The 22,729-nt window shown below is 36.0% G+C and overlaps 2 protein-coding genes across 11 annotated transcripts in view; one reads left to right on the top strand and one right to left on the bottom strand.

Moving 5' to 3' along the window:
* Window positions 1-657: 657 nt before the first annotated feature.
* On the bottom strand, window positions 658-12,845 carry LOC117419461 (2-oxoadipate dehydrogenase complex component E1-like). The gene is made up of 17 exons (XM_034032216.3): window positions 12,539-12,845; window positions 11,863-12,015; window positions 11,258-11,469; window positions 10,448-10,642; window positions 10,031-10,300; window positions 9,488-9,659; window positions 9,192-9,390; window positions 8,515-8,827; window positions 7,948-8,032; window positions 6,776-6,915; window positions 5,774-5,924; window positions 5,132-5,238; window positions 4,680-4,844; window positions 3,567-3,649; window positions 3,167-3,336; window positions 2,451-2,536; window positions 658-2,232 (listed from the first exon to the last, which is right to left on the bottom strand). Exons 1-17 carry the CDS (start codon window positions 12,717-12,719, stop codon window positions 2,131-2,133), a joined length of 2,784 nt encoding a protein of 927 aa, XP_033888107.1. The 5' UTR covers window positions 12,720-12,845; the 3' UTR covers window positions 658-2,130.
* A 28-nt stretch (window positions 12,846-12,873) lies between these two features.
* LOC117419748 (regulator of nonsense transcripts 2-like) overlaps window positions 12,874-22,729 on the top strand; it is a 32,169-nt gene continuing 22,313 nt past the window's right edge. The window contains exons 1-10 of one of the 10 annotated variants that reach the window (XM_058985994.1): window positions 13,583-13,773; window positions 14,096-14,127; window positions 15,015-15,052; window positions 15,442-15,807; window positions 16,223-17,002; window positions 17,269-17,429; window positions 18,393-18,587; window positions 19,677-19,832; window positions 21,046-21,149; window positions 21,375-21,460. In XM_058985994.1, the coding sequence (XP_058841977.1) occupies window positions 15,443-15,807; window positions 16,223-17,002; window positions 17,269-17,429; window positions 18,393-18,587; window positions 19,677-19,832; window positions 21,046-21,149; window positions 21,375-21,460 (1,847 nt within the window). In that variant the 5' untranslated portion in view covers window positions 13,583-13,773; window positions 14,096-14,127; window positions 15,015-15,052; window position 15,442. Of the gene's footprint in view, window positions 12,947-13,572; window positions 13,774-14,095; window positions 14,128-15,014; window positions 15,057-15,441; window positions 15,808-16,222; window positions 17,003-17,268; window positions 17,430-18,392; window positions 18,588-19,676; window positions 19,833-21,045; window positions 21,150-21,374; window positions 21,461-22,729 lie in introns of those variants that run through there. The other 9 variants (XM_058985989.1, XM_058985993.1, XM_058985988.1 and 6 more) reach the window with 9 other exon arrangements.

The raw sequence follows: 22,729 nt of genomic DNA, 5'->3' as shown, positions 1-22,729 counted from the left end.
ATTTAAACAGGCAGGATCGTTTGCAACGTTCCACCCAACTGGGGGTTAACCTGATGCTGAAAACGAGTGAAAAAAAGACTGTTATTGGCTCAAATTCAGTTGAGACCAAGGTATCAAAAGCCCACTTCATCTTAGCTGAACGAGGTACCAGTTGAGGCTTAATTTAGACCTATGTACAGTTTACCTGAGATTCCCCCCTCCACCCCCGTTTTATGTAAAACTTTGGCCCTTGGCTTTTATTGTCAATTCCATTTGTACTTTGTTCCAGCCAGGTTCTTAGTTATTTAATACATTTTCAGCAATGTACTGTAATGAAGGAACTGGTTAGAAAAAAAGGTCTTGCAATGGGATGGGCTAAAAGAGCCAAGGTTGTCTACCACTGAACAACTGATTAACATAAAAAAAAAACATTAGAAAATTTTACAGATGTTATAGAAATTGCTCATTCGGTGGATATGGCTAATGTTACTGTACTGACATTCTGCATTTTAATTAGCTACAGCATTTTAAATGTACCATATATATATATATATATAATGTGTGTGTGTACAAATATTAGGCATGCAAATACTGCCCTGACAAGACACCTACATGCAATGTAATACACAATTTACCCCTGAAAGTACACTGTAAAGTAAAACAACAATGACAAACATATTAATAGATGTCTTTATTTTTTCCCAAAGCTCTGCATCACAGAACTCAAAGGTATTTGGATAGGCAGCATTTACCTTTTGTCACTGAATATTTGTTGGGAATTCAGTTTAAACAGTCTTTACATTCACAAATTATAATGAAACAACTTTATTAAACTCAAACATGTCCAACTGTTAACAGGGGTTATTGTTATGGTTTGGATTAGGTTTTTGGGACAGTAATTAAAACAATTTAAATTATGGATTGAGTAATGTCTCATACCAAATATCAACTTTTTCAAACAATGACCTGTCATTACAGTGTATAAACAAATTAAATGATACATAAAACAAAACACACACAGACCACAGATAAAACCACTCTAATTTCAGAATTACTACTGTTGTTGGTTTTCCAATTATATATATATATATATATATAGTGACAGAAGAACATTATGCCTTCAACAGATTAATCTTTCCTTGCTAAATATTGAAGCAATTTGTTAAATTCTAAATTGAAAACCAATTAAACTACCTTCCACTATCTTTTTCAATAATACATACTGTATATAAATATAGATCAATAACTTCTATTCACACCTTTTATAAATCTGTGGTCTATAAATAGCTATTAATAGAAGGGACAGTGTATTACAAGTATTTTATTTCTGTTCTAATTAAGTGCATATTGGGGGGAAAGTTGCTAATACATTACTCCTTATTGTTCAAGGGAAGATTTATGTTTCTAATGCTTTCAAATACATTCTATAGGCTCTGAAAGTAGTACATTTATGTAAAAAACATAAAATGTCAGAGACTTTTCCAGCACTGTAGTGTTAATGTGACTATTCAGTAAAACCTTTAGTTGCTAACAAGCGAATGTGAAAATCTATCCAATTATCAGAATGTGGTATTGGATTTGAGTAATATCTGTAATGTGTATACAATTGTATTTATTAACTCCATAGAGTATGTGTTTCTTTATATTAGCATGACTAATTACACAGTGGGGTTTTACTGTTGTTAAAAATGAACTATCGAATCAGGACCTCTTTGGGAGAAAGGCAGTCAACAGTACATGATTATGGGTCTATTGTAAGTAGAACTGCACTATGGGTAAAATTGAGACATTATCCATATTGGGTCAGATTTGAGCCAAGAGTTTTAGTACTGAAACAGTTGTTTGTTGTTGCTTCACTACCATTTAATTTGGGAAATGCCTAGGACACATTTTTGGTGCAGATATAACCTTAGTTTGGATTTAATCCAATCCCTAGCAGATTTCTAGGATGCAACATATCTCAAAAGATCATCACATTTCAGTATTTTTTTTATTTTCACTAATAGCTTAAATTCCCAATCCAACTTTAACAGCAGATGTTGCATAGGAAAATAGATTGCGTTTGAATTTATCCAACCTTGAGGCTTATGCTATGATTGATCTTCTCTTGCAGGCACAGTGCGGATAGCTTCAGGGGTTCCCAATGTACCTTTAAGAAAATGTTTGAGACAGTAAAGCTTCCTGCTGCTGCTGGTGGACCATTCCAATCCCAACGGCAGGTGCTGGTAGAGGAGGCCTGGTGACAGGCCGAAGCTGCAGGGAAGGAACAGAACCACACAAGGGTCAGGGATGGTGGTGTCCATTATTGAACATTCAATTTAAGTTACAAAGATTTTGAATGCAAATTAACTAACAAATTTACAAAAAGGGCAAAACATCCACAGTATAATATATCTTTTTTTTTTTTTTTTAAAGAAAATAAAACATTTGTACATATTGTTGCTGGTAATAGGATTTAATTATCTACTTACCTTACACGATAACTGTTTTTCAAACCTTGGGGCTACAAAAGACCATGGTCCCATGTTCTGAGGTTCTTCCTGACTCCAAATAAAATCTATAATGCAGATCAAAGTGTACATTAAAAAATATATAAAATGTATATAAAATGTATAATGTGTTTTTTATACATTTATACAGCAGCTGTAAAAGCTTTTGTATGTACATATTCCTGTTTACACACTAATTTCTTTTGAAATATTTATTTTATTATAGTTTTTTTTGAAGTAGTGCTTTATATGTGGTAAGTTAGAAAATAAACCCTTTTATGTTTAATTGTTCATTTAAATATGGCCTTTCGGCTGTGCAGATGTTTGATATGTTGTGCTTGAATAAAACTTTTGAGTTGTATCTGATAGTTTGTCTTCATTTTAATATTGATGTTGTTTAAAATGTACGACTGTAAGTCGCCCTGGATAAGGGTGTCTGCTAAGTAAGAAATAAATAAATAAATAAATAAATAAATACTAAAAATCCATCTTAAATGGGATTTTAGCAGTTGTAGGTGTGGCACGGTGGACTGACGGGGATACTTAAGCACCGTCCAGGCACTGACACATTCTATTGAAACCAATAGAGCTAAAACTAGGTTGACATGCTGGGGTTGCCTTGGCAACCATAGAACTATATAATTGAGTGTTGCGCACTACGTGGATTAAACATACGAATAGCAGACTAGGTTTCAAACCTTTTGCATTTTTGTACTGGTTCAGCTCTTGCTGTAGTGCCTCCACAGGGAATGGGCAAAGCTCCTCCACTCGGATCAGGGCAGTGTTTTTCTGAGCCTCTCCAGAAGCCTCTCTCTGTTTAAGCAGGGCATAGTAGTGCTTGCCAGAGCACAATACCACTCTACTCACACTATAACAAAGACAAATATGTGATGTGCAAAACAAATGACTGCAGTTTAAAAAAAAAAAAAAAAATGCTGCAAGTGTTCAAGGATAGCTTAAGTCACAAGTTACTGTCCATTTAAAAACTAACTGCATTCACATGTTTAAAGATCCAAGAGGAATATGTATACAGTTATCCAATTATTATTTTGACTAGAGAGCTTGAAATTAAACTTAAAATCAATTGTGACCCCTTACTTTTTGGGATCCACAGATGGGTCACCAAGAACTGGTTTGAAAGTTGTCCCTGGAGCCAAATCTGAAAGGCTTGATACAGCACCCTGGAACAAGCAGGAAACAGAAATAAGGTTGTTCTTTGAATTTTTATTTATATATATATATATATATATATATATAGACACACACACACACACACACACACACACACACACACACACACACACAGTGCCTCCTCGCTATAATGCTCTCTGTTATAATGCGCCTCGGATATAACGCTCCTACAGTCCCCCAATTCCCTATACTAGTGATTCATGCAATATTTCTACAGTAAATACAGTACTGGTGTTGTTCAAACTATAAACAACTTCTCAGTCTAACTTCTGTTTCTGTCTCTCCCTTTTGATACAGTATCTAAACTGAAGAAAAACTGCGCTGGCACTTTATAACACAGACATCTTATTCAGCATTCGTTTTATAACTAAATAAATATTAGGCCTATTACGTGGTTATCTTTCCTAATGTATTTACTTTTTTGCTGCAAGAGGAGCTGTGGCTTTCTCTGGGAGATGAGACGCTTCAGCTTCGCTACAGCCCCGCTCCGGCAGCCGGACCTGAGGCGAGCCCATTCCCTCTTCCCCTCTCCCGACCCGCTCTCCTCGCACTTCGTTTGCTTCTGTCGCTTCGAACTGAACTCCCGACCACAGTTTAGCCAGGCTATTTATAGTTTAAAAACTGCTAATTAAAATGATCCACGAGTGGGAATGTTCCCCTTTTTTTTGGGGGGTAAAAATATAGCGTTGAGTTACATTTATTCTTCATTATACAGTATGTGCATTATAGAGAGGGAGTTATTTTATTTTGTATTTTAGTCAGATGTGTGCTGATATGTCCCGCGGCGGCCCCCACCCCCTCCCCCGTTTATAACGCTCTTCGGTTATAACGCTCATATTGTGTGTCCCCCGAGACCCACGTTATAGCGAGGGAGCACTATATATATATATATAGTGGCAATGCCCTCAACTTTATGCACCCTTTAAAAATACTGACCCAACACCGAAACCTTGACTTTAGCGCTGTTTATTTGCAATAAATGAATAAACAATATAAATTTAGAAGTTTATAAACTCTCACCGGAAAGCGGAGCAGAATTTTGGGAGAAGCAACAATCAGGGGTTTGCGAAAGTTCCGGATCATCTGTCTACGCAACAGGTGAAAATACTGCGCAGGAGTGGTGGGGTTTACCACTGACATATTGACATTGTCTCCATCCACACCCTCCTCTTTACTGTCACATAACTAAAAGAAAAGGGAAAACAATGTTTTATATACTTAGTACATTTTTGGATTATATTTGGTTCCCTGGTATGTTTGACATTCTGAAATGTCAGTTCAGAAAGAAAGGTTCAGTATGTACATGGTATTTCCTAAACAACCATAGTCCAACAATAATGCTATATTTGGTACATTATATTACAAATGTTATGCCTCCTCTCTAATAATATTCATCATAGATTCAAGATTGTCCACAAAGTATAACATGGCTTGGTTGGTTGTTCAGCAACAAACACATTCAAGGAACTCACCTGCAGGAACCGCTCAATACGACAGGAGGAGTGTTCTGGGCCTGCACCATCGTATCCGTGAGGTAGCAGGATAACTAGGCCACTCTGAAGAAGCCACTTAGCTTCACCTGCAAACATAAACCACGACATTGGTTAGAAACTTGCATGGGCCCTTATTTTTAGATGTACACCTGGTTTCACAGATCCTGATTAGCGCTAGTCCTGGGGGTCTGTGAAACCAGCCTTTACATTCTTAAACCTCGTTTAACTCAAGCAAGTCTAAAGGGGTAGGTTGGCAAGAAGCGCTTTATTTTCTTTCAAAATATTGCACAGATAATTAAACCGAAGATAACATTCAAACTATTGGAAAAAAAGGAGGACTTACAAACAAACAGTATAAAAACAAGGAAGATGCTCTTTTGGGGCCAAACAAGGTACATATCGAATAATAGGGTGCTGTATGACACAAGCTGATAATACTGACCGCACTATATATGTTTTACTATATTTTTACAATATGTAGTTAAAAAGGAATACCTAAATAGTATTGGTAATTTTACTGCAACACCAATTTCATTGCCAATGTCATTTTCACAAACTATTTGATATATTTCGAATGGCTGTATCACATGAATATCAGGGTGGATTGTTTCTTTTCCTTACCTCCTGAGATAAAGGTGTCAAATATAATTTGAGCTCCATTAAAAAAATCTCCAAACTGGGCTTCCCAGATTGGTAGCAGCATTGGGCTCTCGATGCTCATTCCATATTCAAAACCAAGGACAGCCTCTTCAGACAAAGGACTGTTGCATACCTAATTACACAAGAATGCAGTTTACTTACAGAAATGATTAAAAAAAAAATACTAGGGGTTTTAGCCTTGACATTTTCTATTGATCAATGAATCTTCTGTTCTATTGATTGATGTATCACACCTTTGCTAGGGATGTGAAATTGTACTGAAAGACAATCACAAGTAATCACTTTTAGTGATGTATTCTGACATTTTCTTTTGAGCTGTACTGCTCATTCGCGTTTTCTTCATCCAAATGCCATGTCTAAAAGAAACAGACTAAAAACACATCAAGAGCATTTATATTACTATAAATGACCAGTTGCACTACAACACAGAATACTGTATTTAACAGATATATTTTTAGTATACCGTAAACTTTCAAGTTTCACTAACAAAGTTAACTTACTGAGTGCTATTTTATTTAGATTAGCTGAAGAAAAACTACGATATAGCTGTTCATTTTTTGACACCGTCTGAAAGAAAGACGCTGAATAAAAATAAATCAGCTTACTTGCAACTAAGATGATAAACTTGTAGTCCTGCTGTGAAAGGAAAGCACCGATGAGGAAATGCTGCAAGTTGCAGTCTTTTTTTGACTTTTTTTTTTATTCTGAGATATTGTCAATCAGTGGGTATACCTTCCAGTTGACCTTTTGCCAAGGTCTTTAGAAGTATCCTCTGCCATTAGTCAATATTTTTTTTTCCTGTTCTTTTTTTTATACCACACTCAGGTAGATCATGTTAATCAATCAATTATTTTTAAAACCCCTAATAAATAAAAAATTCTACCAAAAAAAACTGAGAAAGTATATATTGTTACTAGTACATTTCCTCCAAACACTGCAATGTTGCAAAGATCTTTATGTTACCTCCAAGAAACCCTTTTGTTCAGGCACTAAGTCATTGAGAGGGATGTACATATCATTGGTTTCCTGACAGACTACCATCGCATGACGCTGACTGAATGTACCACGTCCAACATCCTGTCCACAGATACGTATATTAAACCCTTTAGAAGAGAAAAAAAAAACAAGTTGTAGCTGCTAGAATACAAATAATGTGTGACCATTTTGCGTAATTACCACTGGAGGTACTGTATGTGCAAAATATGCTTTACTAAGGTTATCATACCAGAAAACAATTGCGGACTATTTTAGAAAATAACAGGTAGGCTATGTGTTTCTTGCACACCTACACTAAACTATTCTATGTAAATGTACTGTTTCTTTATTGTGTGCAGTATATGTAAGGTACTGTATGGTATCGGAGCTTGTTAATGCGGAACTATTTTGTTGTTTTGTATAGTATTAAGTAGTTGGGTAAAAAGACCCATTTAGTTTCAATTTAAAATAATCTTTTATTCTTTCCAAATTCTACAGTAATGTGTACAGAGAAGGCATGATTGATTTTGTGTGTTACCATTATTATTTACAGTAGCCTATAGGCTAAAGTAAAGAAAATGCAGTGGGTATTCATTTGATTTTACTATTTGTATACTGTACAGTTTACATTCTTACAAAGAACACAACACAGAAATGGTATTTTAGAAAAACGGAGCAGCAAAAGGGGAAATACATTTAAAATAAATGAAGCAGTATAAATATGCATGCATGCATTTTTTTTTTTTTTAAACCGGACGCTTAATTATCCCAGGTAACCTGTCCTCCGTTTAGCATGGGACTTCTGTATTTTGTTAACCAGCAGAATCTAAATGAGCAAACACCATGATAATTTCAATTATCACAATTTTTTATCCTGCAATTATCATTTCAGAGATTTTCAATAACGTCCCAACCCTAGTATACTGTTCCCCAAAATATCTTGTCCCTGCAAGTGATTTATTATTTGGATGCAGTGGCTTATCAGACCCTGGCAATGGCGGAGAGTGGCTCAACTTGAAACTTCCCAAGCCCAATGTTTACACAGTATGTGAGGCTACTAAACTCAGTGTTCCCGCTAGACACAAGTAAATTAGACTTTCGATGGGCATGTAACAAAATGTAAGTAGTCTTTGTCAAATTCTTTCGTGTTACAATCATACCTTGACAGAGAAGGGAACCAAATGCCATTGCTTCAACAGTAGACCAATCTAATTTTGTTCCCTCTTCCAGTTTCTGCAGTCTGGCCTGAAAAAATGTTTAAAGTGAATATTGATAGGTCTGAAAGTTTACTTTTTACAGTACTTGCCATTTCAACATTCAAATCATTATATATCCCTTGCATCCAAACATCCCAGTTTTCTTTGTTATGCATAACAAACTTTGCAGTAAACTGCTTTTTTTTTCCTGTGATGTAATTTCCTGGTCCCCTAAAGAGATTGTGTTATGCACGTTCTGCCCAGACCAGAGTGACGTGTGCAGTGTGACATACTCATATATCACTATTGTAGAATAATTTGTTTAGTTTTATTTTAAATAGCACTTTGATATAGTCATTATTTTACATACATATTGTGTAATTTTAAGGTAATTATTATTTTATTAGATTGTAGCATACATGCAAAATAAAAAGTGATTACATTTATATGTAAACTATATTGTGGCCTATGCTTTTATGTATGCTAGTGACCTTTACAGTGACTTTGTGGTCTGATTCGTTAAGGCTTCACCTGCTTATGCGTCCTGTGAAGATGACTGTGCAGGTGGATATCCTCAGGGATGAATACAGACTTGGCTCCCACGAACTGCAGCAGGTCAGTGGAGAGCCCCGTGTCCCAAGTCGTGATCTTAGCCTGAGGCTCCACCAGCTCCCTCCAATGGCCCTGCAGGTTGGTGGGAGGTGGGCTGTACAGTGTCATGTTGGTCAAGTGCTCATTCATTTTGGTGTAGTATGACGTCTTTATCTCTGAAATTTCCTGCTCAGTCAGGAGTCCTTCTGCTACCAAGCAGTCTGCATACGAGTCAGGAATACTCTTCCGGGATCTGCAGTGTAAACATAACAAAATAAATAGGAAGGAATCCATGATCCCTGCCACATGATAGAAGAGATTGCAAGCAGCATTTTGTTTCATAAAAAAGCTACTCAGGATATTGATAGTCCCTCTAAAGATGTTTACAGGCCTTTCTATTTAGATGAGAGGGAAGTGAAATAAATATACTGAAAAATTATTTTAACCAAGTTTAATTACAGTACCATTCCTCCCCTACTGTCCAACAGTTACGGTAGATTAGCTTGCAACTTTAAGTAAGGTTTTAATAACATGCCCTACTTCGTTAGCATTTTCACAATGGCTAACATTTTACATGTCAGATTATTCCCTTCCAGGCAGATTGAAAGGCGACATACCTGATGATTTTGTACATGGCAGGATTGGTAAAGAAAGGCTCATCCAGCTCATTATGACCCCACTGTCTGTAACACAGCAGATCGACAATCACATCCTTACGGAATCTCTGCTGATACTCCATGGCCAATCGGGTAGCTCGAAGCACTTCCTCTGCATCATCTCCATTAATGTGCATCACAGCACAGCCGACCATCTTACCTGGTGGACATGAATATAAGTAACTGCACTGTTCAATGGAATTGACATATGAAAATGACTGCATTTTAAAGAAGTAGTGTAGTGATCTTTGACATACCAATATCACTGCAGTACAATGAGGATCTTCCTCGTTCAGCTGGAGTGGTATAACCCACTTGGTTATTTACAATCAGATGGATGCTTCCACCTACTCTAAAGTGGGGGAGGTTTGAAATAGTGAATGTCTCAGGAACAATTCCTTGGCCAGAGAATGCGGCATCGCCGTGGACCTGTAATTAAATACAAAAAGCGCATATTATGGTATGTGCAGTGCTATTTATTGTTGTACTATTATTGTAGTTATTAAGTTATCCTCAGGGATAATCAATGCTCCTCATAAACACTTAACAATACGTTAACAGTAATGTTTGTGTTTACAAAGTGCCTGTCATGCAAGCATTGTACTGTGCCTTAAAACGTACACCTTATACACAAAACGAACAATTGAGTCATCTCTAAAATGATCACTTCTGAAATTATACCAGTATATATTACAGTACTAGAATTTGAAAAAAAAAATCCATTATGTTTTTTTGTAGCAAGTGGTAACAAGGAAAACTTCCAAGGCACCACAAAGCCATGAGATTTGTAGTACACTTACCTGCAGACAGAGGACTTTGTCTCCTGGCTGAGCTGAGCTGTCTGGGGAATAGTCCCCGTCTTGCTTGTACTGCTGCCTTCCTCGAGTTTTTCCCACAGTGACTGGGTTGATGGCCTCCAGGTGAGAAGGGTTAGGTAGCATAGTCACGTGGAGAGGGTGCCCAGAGCCAAAATCCAGATCCACAGAGGAGGTCAGATGCGACAGCACGTCTCCAATGGCCGGGGAGTTTTCAGGAAACTCACTCAGCCCTCTGATCTTACGAAACATTAGCTTTAGGAAGAAAAACACAGTTCAATTTATTCACGAAAGCCACCCATGTGATATTAATTAATAGTTGTTAAAACAAAACAAAAAAGGTAATACATAAATGTTTTCCCATACAGAAATAGTGTACATTGCATTCCTCAAAATAGTCACCTCAGGTGGGAACTGAAGGAGGCCTGTTAGGAGGTTTAGTCTTCCTCTGTGAGGCATTCCTGTGATGACATCAGTCACTCCGCTGTAAGCAGCGAGACGAAAGATCTCATAAAAGAATCCCATCATGCTCTCTGCCCCTTCTCCACCATACCGCTTCACTGTGGCAAACTTGGTAGCCAAGAAGTGGTCAAATTCCTAAAAATAAAATAATTTAAATGCAGGTAATGCTATGAGTTAAACAGAATATGTGTGGTAGAGTACAGTACTGATACCTTATTAGAACATAAATAGGCACACAAGCTAATACTTTTGTATAAACTGGCTTATTTGAAAAACCTGTTACCACTTTGCTTTCATATATAAGCCCATGCCCTGGTATCTGGATACAACCCAGTGGTTGAAGATGAGTTAAATTGCAAGACGTATATCTTCATTTTATAAATTTGCATTACTTTTTCATAGCATATTGTTGCAGGTGGATTTTATTTATTTATTTTTTCACAGTCGGCAGTGACGTAGCCTGGATTCGAACCTGCGATCTCCAGGCTATAGGGTGCATCCTACACTCCACATGGTGCGCCTACTGGATGCGCCACTCAGGAGCCCCCTGGTGGATTTTTAATAGATTTTCACTTTTGTCTTTTGCTTGAACTATTTTCTAAAATAGTTCTGCATTACATTATATCCAGGAAACAACTTTGTAAGGGCTCTAAAAATAGAGCTATTGTTCTCATTAGTTTTGGAATATGGAGGATCAAATTCAGTTTAATTGTTGAATATATAACGATCAGATATTCTTCTTAGTGTTACCTGGGACTGGAGCATTAATGTAGCCAGTTGTCTCCTCTCCTCTGGAGTGAATACTTCTTTCTTGAGCTCCTCAAACCTCTGAGCAAACCACTCCCTCTCCTCCAGTGTCTGCAGTTGACTTGTCTCGATGGACATGTGGCCACAGTAGGTATGATTGAGGTATTGCAACACATCTTCTAATGAACCCTCTGCCTTCCCAAAGTGCAATAAGCCTTTAGACAAATCATAGGCATACAAAAGATAAGTGTTTAATGTATTTAAAATGATCCAGATGTAGTAATAGATTCTTTTCACATGTTTAGCAATGCTGAGCTACCCAAATGGTTGCTGAAACTGTAAATCATTTCAATGTACAACATTTTAATGGATCAGTGACTATATACTCTGAATGGGAATGGATCAAATGGTTCTGTAAGCATCACTATAAAATGATGCTGAAAAATTATTCTAAGATAAATAATTAAATTAAATTGTAGTAAGAGTCAGTGTCATCTGATGAACACCTATTGTTTATTGCTGTTTAAAAATAGCATCATACAGCATATATGTAGTCATGAAAGAGTGGTTTCCTATTTTTTTTTTTTTTATAAAACAGAGCTACATACCACTTGTATTGAAAGGTCCGTGAATGACTTCTGTTAAGATCTGAACCTCAGGCACCACATCCACCGCTGCCTCTCCGGTGAATAAAGGGTTCACTTTTGCTGCTTTGTGCCCGTGTGCTCGGTAAGCTTCAACTAACCGCGCCAGTCCATGATCTACCAAAACATGGAACAAAATCTGCATTAAAGATCGACGCCTGCTATAGGTCTGTTCTATGTTGATGATGGTCCTTGCTGCAGACTTAAGTACTGTACCAAGTTATATAGGCAAAGTGTGACATACAGATGGACATTTCAGTGCTACTTCTGATGATATGTGAGTCATGGGCATCAACTCTATTCGATAGCTCAAATTCTGAATGAGTTTATTTTCCTCTTAGAACACTGAAGATCAGTCAACTGTTGTTACTAATATTAACACATTCAAAACATACCCATATAGAATTTAAAACAGTTACACTCACATTCAAATTTAAGCAAAATTAAACTGGTTTAATTTTTCCAGTATATAACAAATCGAAGTCCAGTCCAGTTTTTGATACTCCAACGTGGACATAATGTGTCTTTTTCTACTTGCGAAAACTTCCGAAGTTCACATATATTTCACACACATTTCTTATGACGTCTACACAACTTTAACTAAATTGACATACTTCGATTAATGACATAATACACTGACCTTGTATGCATGCATGGATCATTTCTGTCTTGCTCAGTTTCAAATCGCTTTCTGTCTTCTTGGGTTTGTATCCATATACCCCTCTTTGAGTGTGATACACATTACGTAAAAGCGGCCGAATGGCATTTGGTGATCTTCTTGCTGCTAAACTGCAGGTTTTCCCTAAAAAAAATACAGACATGTTTAATGATACAGCTTTTTTTGTCTAAATTAAATATTTGTATTATTCTAGTGCTGATTTAATGACACTCGAGTCAAGCAGCCGTAACTGGTTCCTCGACCGTGTAGAGAGCAGACAACACCTCCAAATCTGATTGGCCAAATGTGCATGGGATTATTTTTACACGCAAGAGGTTTGCGACAGCTACAACAGAAGGCGGCTGTCTGAATCACACAGGTTTATCTCTGGTATATATCTTTGATGTTTATTTTGTTATTAAAATAAAAGTGATAGTGGGCTCCTGAGTTGCAGTTATGTGAGAAACGTATTAAATATCCATATATTCTGCTTTAGCTCTTTATTTTTCCAGAATGTTACCCCGAAGATGGTGTTTGGAGACATAAATGCATGTTACCCATTTTAAATGAAATTAAAAAAAAAAAAAAAAAGAGACACCAAATGAATTTATAATATATATATTTTTTAATATTGTGATTTTCTGTCTGCTATGCCAGTACATGTGCGTTGCAAAGTGTCCAGTAATATGTCTTGCGTGGATAAATAAAATGTATGGACATAAATCCTGAGGAGATAGTGCCACACAGCGGTAAACGAGCGTTTTTTTAATGCGTACTGACTAAAACAGTATTAAATAGTACTGTATGCTTCACATTATAACTTGTTAAAACATCTGTTTTAACCGATGCTTGTTATAACACTGTCCCCGTCCAATACCAGCACCATGCGCAGAACTATTATTAATCGTCTATTTAATATTTTTTTTCCTCTCGGGCCTTATTGTAGGGTATGGCAAAAGAAGCGCCTGTTTTATGTCTCAGACACAATTCTCTCAAAAAATAACGATACAAGGAGAACAATCACTAAGAATGATTTATACTTGAAAAATGTTATGTTTGGTCTATGTTTATTGGATATATTTTAGTACTTGTTTACACTATTATTTATTTAGTTCAGGCACTATTGTTGGATAATCGTTCGTGGAGGTCCTTTAGCTAGAGAGAAGGTTTTTATTTTTTTTACCTGGAAACAAATCTGATGTTTACAGAAATTGAAGGTAAACCTATTCTAATATTGATTACACTTTGCATTATATGTATTTATTTATTTATTGCATTATGGTAATAGTTGGATTTGACATTTGGCATTTAGCACTGTTACTTTATTACTGAAGTGCAAATCAACAAAAACAGGTAACTACCGTACATGTTTATTTTTTTTTTACTTTCCTTTTTGCTACTACAAGGCCTGTATTGTAAACGCAGTTAATCATTCTTACCAGATTTGGCAGTTGTGGAACTGTTTTTTAAACAAAACTACTGCATAAAAGTAGAGTTTGCCATAACATTTTTTTTCCCGTACTCCCCTATGTTGTGTAGATCGAGAGGCAAGATACCATTGCTGGTGACAAGTACGTTTTCTGTATTAGTATATTTTCAAACCAGATAGTGAACGACATTTTAAAGAAACATAATAAATACATCCATAGTATGTACAAGCCCAGTTAATTGTATTATAATATAAAATAAGTTGTCAGATTGTGTTACATTTCACAATTATTGACATTTGCTCAGTTCGCGATAGCAGTCAATACACATTATACGCAAATAATATTTAATTGGCCTGTTAATATTTCTGTAATTATTATTATTATTATTATTATTATTATTATTATTATTATTATTATTATTATTATAGTGTATTGTTTAATTTACTTTTGTGTGGTCCAGTGAAAATTAATTAATCAATCCGATCAGTTCTTCATTTTAGTTTAGAAATGAATGCAACTTGATCACATTTTGGTTTCAGCAATAGTAGCTGGCAACAATCCATTCCTAACTTTGCTTCGTCAGTTTTTCACAACATGCCAAGACACTCATTGAAAACGCTGTATGGTGTGTGCTGTATTTTCAGAGCGTTTACTCTTCTGGGATGGGGTCAGTTCCTTTTTTCTTTAATTCCATACAATATATATTTTTAATCCATTCCATATTCTCTTTAAATCAATTTCAATTCCAAGACCTGCAAAGAATTGTAATTGATTAAAAGGGAATGGGAATTGTAATTGATTAAATGGGAATGGGAATTGTAATTTAAATTGGGGAGTTGATTAAAAATGGAATTGGAATTAAAAAGGAACGGACCTCCTACCATACCTGTCTTTAGTTAAATGAACATTTTGAAGTGAGAAACAAATGACAAAACTAGAACCAAACTACATAATATAAGTATCATAATCTCTCGAAATATAGACTGGAGTATATTAAATAACTACTGTATGTTACTGTTTTTTAACAGGTGTGCTTTTCAGAATTGCTGTCTTCTGAGTTCATACAGTAGGTGAGCTCTTACCTGAATGCATACAGAGAAGGGAACTTATGACACACATTTAGTAAACAGACCTTAGAAGTAAATATTCTCCATGGCTATGTTTTAATAAAAATCTTAACATTTGTCTTAATTTAGTTTTTCTATATGACCTGACCAAAGCAATATATTGTATTGTCATGCTTTTGGTGCCTGCTACATCAGAACTTGATTCTCTATTTTGCTGTTTATCTGTGTTACTTGTGACCACCAGCACTGGGAGCATTTGAAAAGTGCTGAATCCTACAGGAGTATGGCTTGTATGTGGTGTACATTTCTTAGTCACTTTTGTATTTACCTTGGTATGTGATACAAAAATGCAACATAGTTTTTTTTGTTTGTTTGTTATTTTTTACAGTATGCCTGCAGAACGCAAGAAGACAGTAAACATGGATGAGAAAGAGGCAAGTTCTGTCAGCAGCAAAGACAAAGAGAGTGGAGATAGGCGACCTGCCTCCACCAGGGAGAAGGGAAAGGATGATTCCAAACTCGGCGGCAAGAAGGACAATATGAAGGCTGCAGAGGAAAAGAAGAGGAAACTGGAGGAAGAGAAGCGTAAGAAGGAAGAAAAGGATCGCAAGAAAAAAGAGGAGGAGAAGCTGAAAGCTGAAGAGGACCAGAAAAAGAAAGAGGAGGAAGAGAAAATAAAGCAGGAGGAGGAGGAAAAGAGGCTGCAGGAGGAAGAAGAAAGAAGACAGCGTGAAGAAGAAGCAGCGCAAATAAAGTAAGAGCCCAATTTACATGTTACTGTAAATACTGCCCAGGCCTAGATTGTGTTTGCACTACTGCAAGGTTTACCCTCACTTTTTCTGCAAGGAGAAACTGTAGACCACTTAGAGTGCTAATTTGGACCTAAATTGGACCTAATGTTTTGCATACATATAAGAATCATCATATAGAAATGTAGTTATTTTAAACTGATAAAGTGCGATCCAGAATAAATGATCGGCTCTATGCTTTTATATATTTTTAATGTACATAATTATTTTGATGTGACTTGCACTTGCTGCAAACATCTTAGTGTATAAGGTTTACTTTATTTTTTCTCTGGTCTATGAGAGAAATGTAGAAATACTCAAACTTAATAAATTAAATGACAAATTAAAAGTCTTGCTCAATGTCTTCTCTATTTGTTTTAGAGAAAAAGAAGAAGCACACCAGTTACATCAGGAGGCATGGGAGCGTCACCAATCCCGGAAAGAGCTTCGCAGCAAGAACCAGAATGCCCAGGATGGCCGTCCTGAGGAGACCTTCTTCAGCAGGCTTGATTCTAGCCTCAAGAAGAACACTGCCTTTGTCAAGAAGCTGAAAACTATCACAGAGCAGCAGAGAGACTCTCTCTCCAGTGATTTTAGTAGCCTCAACCTCAGCAAGTACATTGCAGAGGCTGTTGGCTCCGTTGTGGAGGCAAAGTTAAAAATATCTGATGTTAACTGTGCTGTTCATCTGTGTTCCCTCTTCCACCAGCGCTATGCTGAATTTGCCCCTTTGCTTCTCCAATCCTGGAAAAAGCACTTTGAAGCAAGAAAAGAGGAGAAAACTCCCAATGTAAGCAAGCTGAGAACCGACCTCCGATTCATCGCTGAGTTGACAATTGTTGGGATTTTTACTGATAAAGAGGGTCTGTCCCTCATCTATGAGCAGCTGAAAAACATCATCAACACAGACCGTGAGACACACATGCATGTATCCGTGGTGATCAGTTTTTGCAAGCACTGTGGGGATGACATTGCTGGGCTGGTGCCCAGGAAGGTGAAACTGGCTGCTGAGAAGTTTGGATTGAGTTTCCCTCTGAGTGAGATCATCAATTCTGAGAAGCAGCAGCCCTTCCAGAACTTGCTAAGGGAGTACTTCACTTCCCTGACCAAACACCTGAAGAAGGACCACAGAGAGTTGCAGAACATAGAGAGACAAAACAGGTGATTGCATTATTTATGTGTGTGCTAACACTCTCGTGATTCATGTCACCAGAAACCCTTGATAGAATTATAGCCTTATTATGCACAGCTTAGTTTACTTTGTTCCTTATTATTATTATTATTATTATTATTATTATTATTATTATTATTAATAATACTAATTATCATATGTATAATTAAAGCGTCCGTGGCTGAAATTAGATAATAAACATTAACTGCAATATACCAAATTGTTCTGATATATGGATTCTTGTGTATCTATGCAGGCGTATTCTGCATTCCAAGGGGGAACTGAGTGAAGACAGACACAAGCAATATGAAGAGTTTGCTACATCTTATCAGAAGCTGCTTGCTAACACTCAGTCTTTGGCAGACCTTCTGGATGAAAACATGCCAGAACTTCCACAAGATAAAACTGTACAAGAAGGTAGCGTCTACATGTAATGAATCTGTGTATTAGCACACGTTATTGAGAGTATCAGAATCTGATATTTTTGTACAATGAATTTGGATGGAGATACAATGTACATGGAGATGACTCTTATCTTGTATATGGTGGTAGGGGCTTTATGTTCAGAAACATGTTATATTCACTCAGTTTGGATAACAACATTTTTATCGCTTTCATTTTTACAAACTAACTGAATCGCACGGATCCCCAGCTTTTTCAAGTACTTGACTTGGGTGGGAATTGGTTCTGCCTAGTGCCATTTCCTCTGTTTTAATAGCTGAAAATCCACATTTTAAACTTTAATGTAGTAAATCTGCATTCAGTGGTTCCAGTCAATGGGTGGAGAAATACATTATTGATTCCTAGTGGGTATTTTATTAAAGCAATATCAGCTTATTACATTTTGTCATCTTAGTAAGGCCACATAACTTGTGTTTTTTTTTAAAACAACACCATTTGCCTAAGTGCATCATCATGTTTCCTATTTCTACAATCTACAGTATGCATTGACACCACTAGGTGGCTCCTTTTTCAAATTTCAGTGATATTAGGCTAGTACAAAAATATTGCCTGATTTAAAAAATATACATTTAATTATAGGACTATTCTATATTACAAAGAATATGTTTTTACAAGCACTTTTAAATAAACCTTTCTTTCTGTATGATGACTTTACTCTTCAATTTTTTTTTTTTTAATTGTACAATTACTTTAATACAGCATAATACTGAGTGTAAATTATGTTATGGAATATTATCTAATTGATACTGCATTCTGTCAATGGTTTCAAAAGAGAACTAGAAAGAGAGCAAGCATGAAAGTGAAGATATAAAAATCAAAAACCAAAAGAGGCTGATTTTGTTGGTCCTTATTTGCTTTTTGTATTCATAACAGGTATTTTTTGTTCTAATTAAATTGTTTGAAATATATTCTTTACAGAGCATGGTCCTGGCATTGACATCTTTACTCCTGGCAAGCCTGGAGAGTATGATCTGGAAGGAGGAATCTGGGAGGATGAGGACGCACGTAACTTCTATGAAAATATGGTTGATCTAAAAGCCTTTGTACCTGCAATATTGTTCAAAGATAACGAGAAGAGTTCTCAGAACAAAGACAACAAAGAAGAAGCAAAAGGTATTCATAGAGTTTCAAAGTGTATAAAAATGTTCTGAAAAATTTTAAATTCCATGATAACCGCAACATCTGCTTTCAGGTTCTGCTGGTTTTGAATATTTTCATTCTTTTAAACACAATACTTTTTGTCAAACTGAGTTTGCAAATCGCTGACAGTGTTGTCTTGTTTTGAAATTGAATTGAAAGAAAAGGTAGTTGGATACAAACCCTTTGCCTGATCAGTTATGATTAGAATAATTTAAAATGACAGGTACAGAACAGTGCCCTGAAATCATTATTTGGTCTTTAATGCCACTGGCTATTTCTTTAAATGAACAGTTCACCAAAATAGGCTTTGCATTGGTGATACACACAGCTAAACAAAGAATATAACTTAGACCAGACTATGTCTAAAAAGAAGAACTTCCAATGATGTCATGGAAAATCTGAAGTATTAGTACAAAATCAGGTCTGCCTGTTGTGTTACCAAACCCGGCAAACCTGCTTGAACATTTTACATAATAGAAAAGGTGTGTTTTGTATTTGTTACCTTTAGTCAAATAAAAAATATTTCTGTTGAATGTTAAAGACATTTTCTGTTGAAGCATGCATTTTTATTTCCGGAATTCAAATTAAATAAAACATTTTTAATTGTCATGTCTGTCTGTTTACATGCACAAGGAATGAATAATTTTGCAATTCATTATTAATAATTGGAAAACAATTGTCCATCATTTACATGACAAATTCCGTCAAGTTTGGAGGAATCAATGGCAATACCCCAAATCCGAATTCCGCTCAAAACTCCATGCAGGATATATTGATGATTTTGAAATCAAGTCCTCAAAAAGGTAGCTTGAATCTGATTAGATTTTGCATATAAGCAGGCAATTCTGTATAAGAAGAAAAAGGTGAAAAGAATCTGCTTATCAGCCATAAGTCTTCCACTACTTCCAATAATTTGCAGCATAAAAAGGTCTCTAAAAAGTTGTCTACCATTTATACTTGTCTTAAGCTGATTAGAGTATTCTATCACTTCAAATGCAATGAATTGTGCATTCATTGCATTTGAAGGACTGCTGTATGTGAAACTTTTTTTTTTTTTACCAGAAGTTAAAGATGGGAAGGATAATAAAGATGTGCCGAGTACAGAAGAGCTGGAGATGGAACTGGAGACCCTGGATATTAATGATGATACTCTGGAGATGGAAGCAGTGGATGAGGCAGAGGCAGATGACCTTACAAAGAAATTACTTGATGAACAAGGTAAAGTTTACTTGATATATGCAGATCCAGTTGGCAAGCAGCATCTTCTTTGGCAACTCTTAATCTCTCCACTGTTATTAGTGATAAATGTAGTAGATTGTTAAACATCTAATAGCATGTCTATAAACACATTATATCTTATAGATAGGCTTGCTAGATTTTGATATATATCGGTAAAGCTCGTTAAACATCGAGTTCCCAAAAAATGAGTTCGACTGAAATAAATTTGTATACAATAAACGTCGGTATAACCACTTGCTATTTTTAATTTTCTTACCAAAAATAATCAATCATTTAGAAATCATCTCCTAGTTTTTGTAGTTTTTATACTTGCTGTCTGTCCCGTCTCCGTTCCGCTCTGAATGGTTGGGGGTCGCTGTCAGTCATCAAAGGGGTCTGTTAGTATTGTAGTTTCACCCAGTTCTGACAGATCTTGTTGACTAAAGCAGTGCTTCAATCTTCTCATTTGTCAGCTGTAGCGCCTGTCATTCAAAGCGCCTACTTTGAAATTAGAGGGGTAAGGTGTAGGTAAGCTTTTGCTTTAGGTATACGGTGGCAGTTACTAGTTTGATTTGAAAATGGGGCGCAAGAGAAAAACACTTAATGAGTATTGTGCACAATACCCTGATCGACGTCTGAAGTCTCCGCGGCAGGAAAAAGCGGGCCTGTCTGCCTTGCCTTCCAGTGAATTTGAGTCCGGCTGTGCTTAAGCAGGAGAGGGGGAGCTCAGACTTTGAATAGTGAGTGCAAGTTAGTTCTGTTCAACTATCTAATGTTTTGTTATGTGCATATTATTTTTACTCGTAAATGTATGCTATAAAGGTCTGTGTTATACGTTTTTATTTGCTGTGTTTAGTTTATTTGAGACCATTTTTAAATGTATAGCTCGGCCATGACCAAACGTTATTTCAATTAGAATGTTGGTAACCATGGTTTAGTTGCATGTTGAATATGATAAAGGGGTTTCGCTAAATGAGACGTTTTTCAATGGCATAAAAAGTCTGTTTTTTCACCTATTCTCTGCTTGATTTGAAAAATAAAGATTGAATAATTCTTCCTAAAATAAACATGGATCTTAATCGTCGATTTGGCAAAAAAATTAAAATCTAATAGCAGCAAGCCTGCTTATAGATGAGCATTCAGATCAGTGATGGTTTGCTATTCTAGTTTTATTCTATAAAGTGATTATTATGTGACCATTATTCTTTTTTAGAACAAGAAGATGAAGAAGCAAGCACAGGCTCCCACCTCAAGCTGATAGTGGATGCCTTTCTTCAACAATTACCCAACTGTGTCAACAGGGACTTGATAGACAAGGTGCAATTTAGTTTGCTTAGTCCCTTTTTCCCTTCTGTAAAAGAAATTATAAAAAAATTCAGACCTCTCAGAGCAATGCTTTCCATGAGTAATGTGTGTTTTGAGTGATTTAAAATATATATATTTTTTTTTACTTGATTTGTGATAATTTTTTTTGCATGTCTTGCGCAATTATGAAAACTTCACAAATGGATAACAATAACTTGATTTCACTGTTTTCCACAGGCTGCAATGGATTTCTGTATGAATATGAACACCAAGTCTAACAGAAGAAAGCTTGTCCGAGCCCTTTTCACAGTTCCTAGGCAGCGGTAATACTCTTTTTACAAATGGTAGAAAAATAGCAAAGACTTTTTAAATAGATTCATTTTTCTTATTACCATGAACAACCAAATTGTTGTGTTTTTTTCCCTTTTAAATCTGAATATACAACCCTGCTGGGGAAATGTGTGTGTGTGTGTGTGTGTATATATATATATATATATATATATATATATATATATATATATATATATATATATATATATATATATATAATATACATTTTTTCCTGGTATCTGTTTATATCTTGTGCTGAATGGTCTATGGTCTGATTGCAGTTAGACCAGAGCTTTCCAAGGTTTTTATTTACATTTTTTATATACCAAGCATAAAAAAAAAGTATCACTATTATAACACATTTATTTTCGAAAAAATAAGGTATATAAATGATGGACGTTGACAAAATGTTTTTGGTTTCTTTTTAGTCATTCGATCATTCATCCTTGACCGTGACACGCTTGAGTGACTATGACTGAAGCATATGCACTTAATCACCTTATTATTATTATTATTATTATTATTATTATTATTATTTATTTCTTAGCAGACGCCCTTATCCAGGGCGACTTACAATCGCAAGCAAATACATTAAAGTGTTACAATACAAGTAATACAATAAGAGCAAGAAATACAATAATTAGTGAGACAGTTGATTGGACACTGGATATGGCGTGATTTCAGCTGTTGAATTGCAAGCTTAAATAAAAGCAATAAAGAAAATCACAAAAAAACAATATGACACGTCTGTAAAGACAGCAGTGCCTTCGTGCCTTCGTGCGATCGGCATGTTGGAGGCTGGACTAGGGCAGCGTACTGTGGCTCGTCGTTTTGGGTGCTCACAGCCAGCAATTTTAAACCTGGCGAGACGGTATAACCAGACACATTCTGTCAATGACTGGCCACGAACTGGGAGACCAAGAGTCACAACACCTGCCCAAGATTGACAGATCATTTTGCAGCATCTTCGTGATGTCAGTTGTTAATTAGCACAATAAAAAGTCACTGTACCTGCTCTGAAACAGAGTTTGTAATTTTTCGATCACATCTAGTGAATTTTATACAAATATAAGTGATAAGTTGCTTTTGATGCTCAAATATAAGTGATAAGTTGCTTTTGATGCTCAGTATATATAAAAGAGCCATACCAATGACCTAGGGAGTTCTTATAGAGCCATACACACATATAGGGAGGGATAGAGATTGGAGAATATGCCACAGGCCACTTGAAGGTATTCTATTTATTTTATAAGTTAGCCTTG

This window comes from Acipenser ruthenus, chromosome 14 (genome assembly GCF_902713425.1).
Source record: "Acipenser ruthenus chromosome 14, fAciRut3.2 maternal haplotype, whole genome shotgun sequence".
NCBI classification, from domain to species: Eukaryota; Metazoa; Chordata; class Actinopteri; order Acipenseriformes; family Acipenseridae; genus Acipenser; species Acipenser ruthenus.
Note: the sequence above shows the minus strand (reverse complement) of the source record. Positions and strands in the feature narration are given on the sequence as shown.